The sequence below is a fragment of the Myotis nattereri genome, assembly GCF_964212035.1.
Source record: "Myotis nattereri genome assembly, chromosome: 3".
Taxonomy (NCBI): domain Eukaryota; kingdom Metazoa; phylum Chordata; class Mammalia; order Chiroptera; family Vespertilionidae; genus Myotis; species Myotis nattereri.
In genome coordinates this window covers 205539095-205551170 of record NC_138077.1, presented here as the reverse complement: position 1 = coordinate 205551170, position 12076 = coordinate 205539095, and the positions used below count along the sequence as shown (strand labels likewise).

Here is a 12076-nt window from a genome sequence, read left to right as displayed (position 1 = left end):
AAGGGTCCCGGGTTCAATTCTAGTCAACAGTATGTACCTGGGTTGCAGGCTCCTCCCCAGCCTGGGCCTTGGTCAGGGGTCATGCAGGAGGCAACCAATCGACATGTCTCTCTCACATTGATATTTCTATCTTTCTCTCTCTCTTCCACTCTCTAAAAATCAATGGAAAAATAGCCTTGGGTGAGGATTAAAAAAAAAAGTCTCCAAACACTTCAAGTTATGTGTGAATGACATCTATTTTATTTCATCCCAAACCAGTAATTCACAAAACGGAGGCCAGAAAGTGCTAGAATGGCTCTTCAATAGCAGATAAGAAAAAATCCTAAACCCCTTCCCCCTCCCTAAATAAAACAGTCACTACTTCACACACATCTCTATTATCTAAAAAGCTAATGGAACCTTCTAGATCCCCAACCCCAACTATGCCCCCACTACCGATTCCATGTTCTATGACCAATGAGTCCCCCAAGAGGCAACTTAAAGGCCATTATGACAACATGCATGTCCAGGAGAAACTTTCCCTTCTCAAAACTCAGAAATCACATTAAAATCCGCTTTGCTGCCTGACTACAGCTTTTCCTTCTGAATGACAGTGGCCCCACAGTCTCCATGGTGGGGACAAACCACGCAGACAGCCCAACCTGCCAACACTGGATGCTGCTTGATTGTGAAGAGACCCAGCAGGGAAAGGAGCTGTCTGGTGGAGGAAAGTACATGTCACCAAATTCCTAACAGACACAGTGCTTGGGGGGGAGGTGAGCCCTCCTGGTGATGTGGGCATTATGAAGCCAACATGCAGGGCTCATTCCCACCTTTTGATGTTGATGGAGAAGAGCTGCAACACCTCCAGAGTCGTCCTGCTGATGGTGGCCGCAAATGACTTGCCTTGACAATAGCTGAAGAAGAGCATCTGCAACACGTGGGAGTAGTAGACAGACACACCACCACCTGCCACCTGGCTGTTACTGTCCTGTCAGGACAAAGACACGACGTCTGCATTAACTTCTCATGTTGCCTTGGGTACCAGCTTCCCGTTTTGCTGGTTATTAGTTTTAAATCAAGATTCTGAGCTCTCATAGTCTAAAACATGAGATCCCTGGGTTAAATTTTAAAAAGCAAGAATAAAGAAACATCAAGTTGAATTTAGTCCTAAAGGACAATAGTTTTTGCTATTAGGTAAAAAGTTAGGAGAAAAAAGAACAAGAATAGAAGAGTTGCTAAGCTAATTAAATCGGGAATAGAAGGAAACGGCAACATTTGCTCTAACCTTTAGGTCCTCGTGGTTGATTTCCAGAACATTAGTGACATAGAAGGGCCCCTGCTGGGCACTGCTGGCCTCTTCCATGAGCTGAGTATAGATGTACCCAGCTGACGACATTATAACAATGATGTTCTTTCCCTCCTCATTAAAGAGGAAGGTCACATCTCGTATCTTTGAGCTTGGCAGGAGAAAGTAGAAGGTTGGACTCAAGGCATCAACAGACAGGTCATAAATCTGCAGAATGAAAGGAAAAAAGATGTAATCAGGGAGATCTATTGCAGCTCCACTCCCAAATTATCCTGGTAAGTCCAAAGAGCTACAGTTGGAGAGCAAGTGCTAGGCACTAATGAATAAAGTACCTGTTACTCTCTCTCAAGGAATGAGCAGGGGAGAGATACACATCAACAAATTCTGCCACAAGTACAGCAATAGCTGTGCACTTGGCATGCCGGGGAATTTTACATTGCCTACACACAGAAAGCTCCTGCTCGGCAATGTAACAAAAGGCAACAAAATGTTAGGATTTTTTTATTTTTTATTTTTTATTTCTGAGAAAAGCTAGCACACAATGGAGATCAGACATTCTGGATTTAAAAGCAAAACCACTCTAGGACCACATCATCAGAGCAGTTACTGTACCTTGACAAAATCTGCGGTGACAATCGCTAACTCAGTCTGTGAACCAGGTAACCACACGGCTTTGATGATGAAGTTTCCTGTTGCCAACTGGGGGTGCAACACCAAGTGATCCGAAACGGAGCCTGAGCTACTGAAGGTCAGCACATGGCAGTCCTGGACACAGTTAAGGAACAGAATGGTTGAAAGATGATTTGGAAATAGACTAATTCATTTCAGAGTTCTAATGTTTCCTACTCTTCCCTAATATTCCCTGCCTTCAGACAGTATTCAGACTATCTAGAACATATTCAGGTTTCAAGAACATATAAAGATTATTCCAACATAAAAACAATCTAGAAGAAATTCAGAGAAATATTTCTTTTGCATTCCAATGGTTTTTAAGTTTAACCTCAACAGCCAGGAAGGAAAGTGGTGCTAAGAACAGGAGAGAGAAGGTGACTAGGACCCACAGCTCTAGGTGACCAACCCTGGATCATGACTGTTACCTTCAGCCCACACACAGCCAGGTAGTCTTCCTTGCATGGATTCCCAGTGAGGCTCAGCACAGTAAAGGGGACTGGGGCAGAGGCTAGGCGGGTCAGCGTCAACTTCCTTTTGCTGGAATCTGCTTGCTTCAGGAGTGCAGAGAGCTGCAGAACAGTGATCTGCAAAGGAACAATTACCTATTTATTCTTAACCCTAGTCTTCTCAGAGAACACAGCAATAACAAACACTTCTTCAATAGGGATATTAGTTTGCAGGTTTTTATTGTGGATAAGCCTCTGAGGAAAAACCTAGCCCAATATCAGCCTCTATTTCTCCTGGCTAAAAGATACAGAACGTCTTCATTTTCTCCACCCAGGGAGAACCAATAAATCTAATTTCTCTTTCTATAATCAGTTCATAAAAATAAGAAATTGTTATGTACTATATCCTTTCTAGTTTACTACGAAATAAATATTTGAGTGTTTTCCAGCTCTTTTAAGAACTATTCATATCTCTAGTTTGTTCTTTTCACTTAAGATAATGTTAAAACAACTTAACGGTGATGGAGAAGCCAGAATACAGAAAAACATGAAGATACCCACAACTCTCTCACCTTCCACGGGTTCTAGAACACAACATATAAACTTCCCTGTGTCCTTTGAGGGCTGGGAGGAACCAAATAAGGAACACTCAGTTTTCCTATGAAGCTGTTTGTCTCTTGGCTTATGTCTTCCAAAGTGACCAAACTGGGCAGACTGGAAGCCACTCTGTCATAGGTCACTGCTGGTCATTACCTTTCCCTGGGGCTTGAAGGATATGCTTTGAGTGGGGATTTACTAATGAGAAACAGAGCCTTTGTTCGTCATACTGGGTCTAAGTCTAATCAAGTCACCAAGTGTTCCAGTAGAAATGCTCATTGAGCACTGTCCTTAAAGCATTCTCAGAACCTAATAGATTTTTCCCAAAGGGCCAATCTGAGCATAGTCATCTATCTGTTTTACTTAGCACTTAAGATAAATAAAATCTAAAATGAGTGGGAAGGAAATGGGAGTACCCACCTTGCCTTTCTCATGACTGACTGCCAAATGTTGGCGACGCCCATGGGGGGAGGAGAGTACACACATAGCCACCCGCCTGAGTACATGGGCGCTGATTAGCTGTCGAATAGTCTGGCCCTGGTCTCCGCTGTAATTCATCCGAACATTCTCAAAGGCACCTTCCTGGGAGCCTAAGGTGGGAACCTGGCATAGAGGGAAGCAGAGAGAGTTGGCAGTAATGAGGCAAACAAGGTCAAGTGGATTCACACACGATTTAAGTGACTAAGATACTGCAGTTAGGTTATTCAGGAGCAATGGATGCCAATCTCTGTCCATGGACACAGGTGAGTTTGTAAAGTTATTGTCAGCAATAACAACAATGTAGTGAATGTTTCATAAAGTTACATTTACTTAATAAAAAGTATTGGCTCTTAAAAATGTTATAAGGCTTTTTTTTTTAAAAAAAGTATAGTGCTATGAAATTCTTCTCAATGATCTAAGCAGGGAAAATAAAAAGACAGCAGCTTTTAGGGTTACCAACACCACCCAATATTTTTTAGCTTCATCTTTCATATCTAGAAGTTCAAAAACACTGGTCTAAAACTGTGGCTGTTTTTTTATTTATTTTGAGAGTGAAAAAAACATACTGGACCACATAGGTATGTCTTACATTCAGGTACCTAAAGACATGGATTCAGAAACATTTTTACACTGCTGTGTAACCACTGTGTAAACTTGTAACTGATTTTTAGTAAAACACATGTGTGTAAGTATGTGTGTGGATTTCCAAATGAGAATTTTTTCCTTAGAAACAGTCACCTTGCGAGACCTAGTCATGTCCGTCATTTATTTTTGCGCTTCCAAAGAGGCCAGGCAGACCCACCGGAAGTCCTATAGTCAGTGCTGAGCACCGGTTTTAAAGTGGATACTCACTTACAACTTAAAACCCCATGTCATATGAAGAACTAAAGGAAAGTTACCTAAAGCAAAAGAGGACAAACATTATTTTTGCAACCCAGATGAGCCTTAGGGGATAAGATACAATAAGGAGGTTCTCTATTTTATATACGGAAGAAATTTATATTATAACTCTCCAAATGAAGATCTTCACATCATGGCAATTCATATACTTATATGAACTGAAAAGAGGACTTACTCCAAATGATTTCTTTAGCATACACACCTCACATGCTGATTTTCACACTGGATGTCATGGTACCGTAGGTTCTAAGTTCTAAATGGTCAGGGATCAACTATTCTAAGGATATTTCTTAGAGTACCTAGCACACTTTGGCATTTAAGTTTCCTGACCCTGACACACTCACCATGAGCTGGTCTGTCATCTCAACCACCTTGTCCACTGTATGCAGCTCTCGGAGGGCTTGCTGAGCCCGGCTGCTGCTCCCCACGGCAGAAGCCTGCTGAAAGTTGGTCTGAATGGCATCCATGAGGAAATTGAGCATGTCTAACACGAGAGGAGCGAAGGAGAAATTGGCCTGAGAAAAATCCAAATACACAAATGAAAAAAAAAGACAGAAAAATAATGGGTCATACTCATCATAATAATCTTGCCAGTATCTACCCTCAGAATCCATTATGGAGAATCATCTCATTCCCTCCATAATATTGGATTTGATTCCAATCCGTATGTTACTATGCTATTAACGCTAGAGCTGCGGTTCTCAACCTGTGGGTCGTGACCCCTTTGGGGGGTCAAACGACCCTTTCACAGGAGTCGTCTAAGACCACTGAAAAACACATATATAATTACATATTGTTTTTGTGATTAATCACTATGCTTTAATTATGTTCAATTTGTAACAATGAAATTGGGGGTCACCACAACATGAGGAAGTGTATTAAAGGGTCGCGGCATTAGGAAGGTTGAGAACCACTGCTCTAGAGCAATCTTTCTAAACCAGGAGTCTCATGTAGATACCCTAAAGCTCGATCATGTCCATCATGCATAATTAGTTAACTTTTCTCCTGTGAAACTAGAATGGTTCTAGTTATGTACAATCCTTAGGAAAATTGACAAAATAATCACTCAAATCATGTTCTGTATTCTATGCTTCAGATGAGGAACTCTGGCCGAGAAGGGGTGCTCTAGTGTATTACACAACTAAAAACTACCCTCACACAAACTCCCATAATACTCAGCGATACATCCTTCCCTAACAGGTGTGCCTGACAACACATACCATTTATTCCCACTGTGGAAATAAGAGAAAGAGGAAATAGCTCCAAGTCCCACCAGCGGAGCTGCAAAAACAGCCTTGTCCATTGTTTGCTAGTGCCCACGGTGCTGGGTGCCATCAGAGCCCACCTGGTTCTGCAGCTCCTCCCGGCAGCCCTCCACTGTGCGGCACAGGCTGGTCTTCTTAGGCTTCTCCTCATCAGCAACCTTGCCATCGCTGATGGTGACTTTGGCCTTGTCAGCTGGGGATGTGCTGGCGTGGCGCACCAGGCTCTCCGAAACCCTGGGTTCACTCTGAAATGCTGACTCCTTCATGGTGGAACTCATGCCACTGCTAGGTGTTCGCTTCACCAGCGCCTAGGGACAGAAAACAGCAGAGGCCCTAAGCTCTCGCCACAAGCACAGATGAAATTCTGCCTAAGATCCTGGAGGGAAATCTGACCCAAAGGAGAAACTGGCTAGCCACTTAAAAGATCCAAAGGCCTGAATTCTGATCTTCATGGTATTCACCTAATATCTATGTAAAAATTATGCAGAGCAACTGGTCTTAATTAAAACATCTGACATTATGGAGAGGGTCTTAGAAAAAAGTTGCAAGATCTCAAATGACTCTGGAAGTTCTAACAGTCTAAGTGAAGTGCTTAAGCCATGATCAGTGACAGAACAGACTTAATCCTAGACCCAGGTCACCAGGAAGGTGACATGAGAATTTCCCAGTTTGGCTGAAGCATTCCCATGTCACTAACAAGCCACCCTTTTTAGCCCAGAGAATGCTCCAATCTCTCACCAAACAGCTGCCATCTTCCTTGGCTCCACAGTCACAGAAGAAGGATCCGTATTTGGCATAGGAAATCTCGTGATCCTTGTGGCATACCTTGGCACATACTGTGCACACCCCCACCCCATCCACCATTTTGCAGGTGTGGCAGTGGTACCTACAAAGAACAAGAACCAGCAAATGAGCTCAGAAGTCCCAACAATCAAAGTCTGGAAAACCGTCACCTAAAAAGAACTACTCTTACCAATGCTGGTTCATGAATTCTTTCTGAGTGATGGTAAAAGTGCAGAGTTTATTGCAAAGAGAATCTTCATCCTTCAAAGATAAGACCTTTTAATCAGACCTATATCCATCCAGACACCCAGAAAAACACAGCCTATATAAATAGTTGACTCTAGGAAATGGCTTGCAGGCTCTACATGTGCTACAATGTCAGGTGAGACCTTAGAGTTTGTGGTTAAGAAAAAGAGAAGTCGTATGCTTTCTCTACTAGGGGGCTCACACCATTCCCATGAAGAACTCATCCCAGAAACTCCATTTTGGATGCAAAAACTAAGAAATAGCAGAATTATTGACTCTGGATGGAAGGCAGCATATGTTTATTAAATAGTCATTTCCCCCAAGAAATTAGGTCCCGACAGCTTGCTCCGCAGGCCTGGAGAAGCATTCTGGCATTAATCACATAAACTGGGAGAAAGCTATAGGACTATAAAGAGTTTTGAAGCTCACGGCTGGGAGAGAGGGTATGGGCCTGTTAGTGTGAGCTCTGCAAGTGCCAGTCAGGAATTACTCTATGGGTCCCTTGGTACTTACTGAATCCTCAGCCTGGGAGTCTTCCTCTTCCACTGCCAGCTCCTCCACCCAGTCTGAGTCCACCTCAATGGCCCGTTCTTCCCCATCCATCGAGAGGTGACTTGGGCCTTGACCATTACTCTGGCTCAGTGCATTGGTGACATCAGCCAAGTAAGACATAATATGGCATGTGCACTCCAGAACGACCACATGCTACAAGAAAAGAACACCACACCATAGAAGCCTTAGTCCCCCATATTTCATTATAATGTAAACTATGTTTTGTCAAGTTTACAAAACTATGTTTTATAAAATTCAATTTCAGAGGAATGGTATAAGAGAAAAAAAATACTTTAATTATCCATTTCCCCAACTCTTAGCACTACGACCACATATAGCTGGTCAATAAATTGCACTGAATTACTGTGTATTCTTAAGCACAAAGATGAGTCTTCACAAAATATTATAAAATGAAATAAAATTGAAATAAGGAAAAGGGAGAAAAATGAAGACAAATATTCAAGAAAAGACTAGATTAAAAGTATGACTAGGTTCTCATTAGCATCTTTTAACCATAAGTAAAAGACACTTAAATTACTGGTTTTAAATCAATGCAGTAGAGGAGAAACAGCTTCAGAGGTCAAGTGGAAAAATTTCCAGCAACCGTTTGCAGGTAGTTCTTGCCTAAAAAACTCCAACAGTCTGGCATCAAAGCCTCAGATTTCTCAGTTCCTCACTCTGCACAGACAGTTCAGAGCTGAAAGGATAAAGATTAGCAAGAAAGAGGGAGAAAGGAATGGTGTTGTGGTGGTTGGCCATTAGCTTCCTATGCCAGGTTCATGAATTGAGGGGTGAGGGTTTGGGGAATGCCTGAATGTAAGATTTCTGTCAGTTTCAAGCCATTTTCTCAGCACAGTGACCTGAACCCTCAGGCAAAGTAAACCATCCTAGTATCTCGACTGGAGCTGAAGAGATAGTCTGCAACCCCACAGAACACCTCCTCAGAGCAGACGGAGGCAATGCAGGGGCAGGAGACAGTGTTCCGCAGCACAGCGGTAGCTAAAAATAGCTGGACTTCACTACGTTTTAAGGATTCTGCCGCCCAAAAGGTGTTAAAGGGCATGCAGTCTGCAATTACATTTTTCCAGGTCTTTGAAACTTGTAGCCTCTTCCTCTGCAGGCTGGCCAGGGACAGAGCCACAGAAAGGAGAGACTTCCACCTGACACAGACAGAGAATCGTCACTCGCTGGCTGCTGTCACTCCTCAGTTTCTTACCTTTCCGTGCATTACATTGGCATTCAGTTTTTCAACCACATTCTTCTGTGACAGGTACTTCTTGCTATCCCAAGGAAAGAAAAAGGGGAGAGGACACAAAATCAGATGAACCAAAGAAAGGAAGCATCTTCATAAATCTTGCATCAAGTTGTGGACACTATGAAGCAAAGGCACCCTTAGAAAACTACGTAGATAATCAGAGGTCTGTGGTGCTCTGGCCTTATCACTGACACTTAGTACACTTTCCCCCAATTATCACTGACACTTAGTACACTTTCCCCCAATTATCACTGACACTTAGTACACTTTCCCCCAAGACTTCTCCTAGGAATAATGAACAGAAAACCCTACTTAGAAACAGTGAAGATGAAGTCTAACATGAACAGAGTTATTGATAAAAAGGCAGGGATTCAAAAAAAAGGGGCAGGGATTCAAGCCCTGGCTGGTGTGGCTCAATAGTTGGACCACTGACCCATGCACCAAAGTGTTGTGGGTTCAATTCCTGGTCAAGAGCACGTACTTGGGTTGCAAGTTTGATCCCCGGCCCCAATCGGGGTGCATAAAGAAAGCAACCAATAGATGTGTTGACACCAATGTTTCTCTCTCTGCAACCTCCCCTTCCCCATTCCATTATCTCTAAAAATCAATGGGAAAAATAGCCTTGGACGAGGATTAACAAAAAAAGCGGGGGGGGGGGGGGGGGGGGGGTTCAAGTTTCTTTTATACTCATTCTGAGCTACAAAGAAAATAACCTACAATTAGTTATCCCCTTTTATCTAAGAGCAAGCAGTGTTGTAACGTATGGATGGGTTCCTCCAATTTCATCACCTTACCATCTACTTAGCCAGTCCACAGCAGCATTATGAAGCTGAAGATGGCCAGCACCTTGACCTGCACTGGCCAGGGTGGCCATCACAACCATGAGTTCAGGGAAACCAGTTCCATCACCGTTGGCCAGCATCTCTGTTGCCATGGGGATCAGGGTACCCAGAAGCACAGCACACACACCTTCCCCAACTTGGCTGGAAGAAACAGCAAATTGGTGAGTAATCAACAGGAATCTGATTCCATCTACCTCTGAATTCGTAAGAGTAATTAAGGAAAGTCTTAAATTAAACATTAAATGCATGACTATATATACTTTGGACTTGGGCTCCTAGAGCAGAAAACTTTCACCTATGTTACAACCAACAGGTCAAGTCATTGCAAAAGTTTTTCCATGACAAAAAGCAAGGAGCTCTACTAGATTCCTTAACTCTAGTGAAGGGAGCTTTGGAGTCACTGAAAATACTGGCTGATGCGTGAAAAAAAGATCACTGCAAAATCTCTCAACATATTTCTGGAGTCGTTAGGGCTACGTTACAAAAATGCAATTGTTCTACCTGTTTTCCCGAACAATGTATGTAGTCAGTAACTGCAACAGCTGCCGGTTCTCCTGAATCATATCCAGCTGATCAGAATCTTTGGGAGGCGATGTGGTCATGCGGGTGAGCCAGGCCTGGAGACGCACAGGCTCCACGCAAGCCAGCTGTGCCAGAGAGCCACAGAGGTGCAGAAGACTCGGGTTAGGGCTCTTCTCAGCTGGGGACAGATGGAGAGGCCAAGGTCAGTGAAGGAGGGCAAGGGGAAAGGAAGGAAGGTGCAAATTGTGAGCCAGGAAAGGGGAAAGGCTTTAAGCAAGCTTTCTACTTCCTTCTGAACTTTCTGAGGGATTCTCTCCACTTGTTATCATTTTAATGCTATAGTGACACTCGGGCAGAAGAAATGCACAGTATTAGCCAGACATCAAAGTTCCCATAAGAAGATTACTAAAAGCTGTCACTCACTTAGCTGGAAGAGTTTGGTGAAGAATTTCAAAACTCGGTTACAGAATTTAGCAGAGAGGTTCTCATTGGCTGTTGCCATCATGATCTGCACAAGTTCTCCACTGGGAGGCAGAAAGGGAAAAAAGGAAAGAAGCACATTAATACCCATTTCTATTTCTTCACAATCTCATCTCCTCTAGGGGAACTGGTCATTTGTGAGTCAACACACAGGGTGTTCAAGAAGTCAACTCCTCATCAATAACCTCAAGGAGTCAGCCATTAACCTAAGTCCTCCCCAAGATACTGTTTGCACACCTAAGCAGTCCTTAAAGTATTCCTTGAGAAAGAATACCTAAGTCAACATAGATAGCTCCTTGCTTTCAGGAGACATTCAAAAAATGCTCACTGAATAAAACAAACTTCAGCTCACCTATCAGAGAAGAATTCTTCCATGGCTTTACGAGCCTGGCTGCTTTCCAGTTGCTTTTCCAAATATTGGAGACATTCCTCCAAGATGGATTCATCCAGTCCACTGTGGATAAAAAGAAAAATTAACTACCAAAAAGGAGGTCTGTTTCAATGTCCTTCTAATACCAATTTTTAAAAGCCTAAAGTTTGTTTATGGCTAAACCTTGAGGGTAATATTCAATTTTGTCTCGTCAAAATTTAGCATAAAAGCCTAGCACACATTAAGTACTCAATAAATATTTAATAAATTAAAATAAAACAAAAAAATTCCTAAAATCTGAGATAACTGATGTAGTCGATGGCTTAGAGTCCAAAGGACCATTGATATTATGGAAGGAGGTGGGGAAGAAGGGAAGGAAGGAAGGAAGGAAGGAAGGAAGGAAGGAAGGAAGGAAGGAGAGAGAAATGGGAGGAAGGGGGGTTGGGGAGAGCCCATGATAAAAAAAAAACAAAAAAAAGAACCCTGGTCTCAACAACATAAAGTAAGGAAACCCCAATACTTAGACCCTTTAGTTATATAGTTCTCAGCAGGGTAAAACTATAACTTACTCAACTGTTCTTTATGACTCGCCCACATCAACATGGCCTAAAGTATCAAAGCCAAACAGTGCTATGAAACTACCTAATTCCACTGACCACCCATCTCAGAAGCCTGGTCACAAAAATATTAGAAATGTTATCAGTTTCTTTGTATACTTCATCACATCTAGTACAGCACTTGATAAGCATCTATTGAAATATTTCAAGTTTTCAAATCTGAACATTTAAACCTTCCATTTTCTTCATGTTTATTAATAAGAATTAATCACAAAAGAGGATTCCAAATAACTTTCATGCCCATGCCGACAACAGAAAGTGCACACAAGTATAGAAATTTCTGTTTAAAGGCACAATAAAAAGCTAATAATTAATGGCATAAAGAAGCCTGTATTGGTACATTTCACTGAGAGTAGCAGGTCACAGGAACCTGACTGATCTCCTCAATCAGGCTCACCTATTGGGATCCGCATGATTGGCCAGAATGTTGTAACAACCAGTGATCAGCTTTTCATACACACGAGCCAAGAACTCATCCGACTCCGCGGGGCCCAGGATGCGCTCCAGGGAGTTGCTACTGATCTCAGCGACACTCTCAGTGCTCGACTCCAACAGCAGGGGAAGCAGGGTCCGGATTACCTGTGGCGGGTTCATCTCATCCGACCAACTTCAACAAAGAAAACGGAGCCAAGTTAGTGAGTACACTTCTCCAAAATGCTGCAAGGGGGGTGGCAAAATAGGGCAATTCAGTCATTACTAAGGGGAAGGACTCTTAGTCCAGTCTTTTTGCCCTTGGTAGTTGTTTTTTACAGAGATGCCAT

The 12076-nt window shown here is 42.7% G+C and overlaps 1 protein-coding gene across 1 annotated transcript in view; it reads right to left on the bottom strand.

The window, feature by feature from the left end:
* UBR4 (ubiquitin protein ligase E3 component n-recognin 4) overlaps window positions 1-12076 on the bottom strand; it is a 110656-nt gene that overhangs the window by 71320 nt on the left and 27260 nt on the right. Inside the window, exons 26-41 of the mRNA XM_081086402.1 lie at window positions 11713-11922; window positions 10681-10782; window positions 10272-10372; window positions 9828-10026; window positions 9279-9467; window positions 8446-8509; window positions 7191-7382; window positions 6622-6692; window positions 6387-6534; window positions 5729-5956; window positions 4728-4898; window positions 3424-3606; window positions 2386-2544; window positions 1901-2053; window positions 1268-1495; window positions 813-970 (exon numbers count right to left, since the gene is read on the bottom strand). Coding sequence (XP_080942528.1) covers window positions 813-970; window positions 1268-1495; window positions 1901-2053; window positions 2386-2544; window positions 3424-3606; window positions 4728-4898; window positions 5729-5956; window positions 6387-6534; window positions 6622-6692; window positions 7191-7382; window positions 8446-8509; window positions 9279-9467; window positions 9828-10026; window positions 10272-10372; window positions 10681-10782; window positions 11713-11922 — 2556 coding nt within the window. The remainder of the gene's footprint in view (window positions 1-812; window positions 971-1267; window positions 1496-1900; window positions 2054-2385; window positions 2545-3423; window positions 3607-4727; window positions 4899-5728; window positions 5957-6386; window positions 6535-6621; window positions 6693-7190; window positions 7383-8445; window positions 8510-9278; window positions 9468-9827; window positions 10027-10271; window positions 10373-10680; window positions 10783-11712; window positions 11923-12076) is intronic.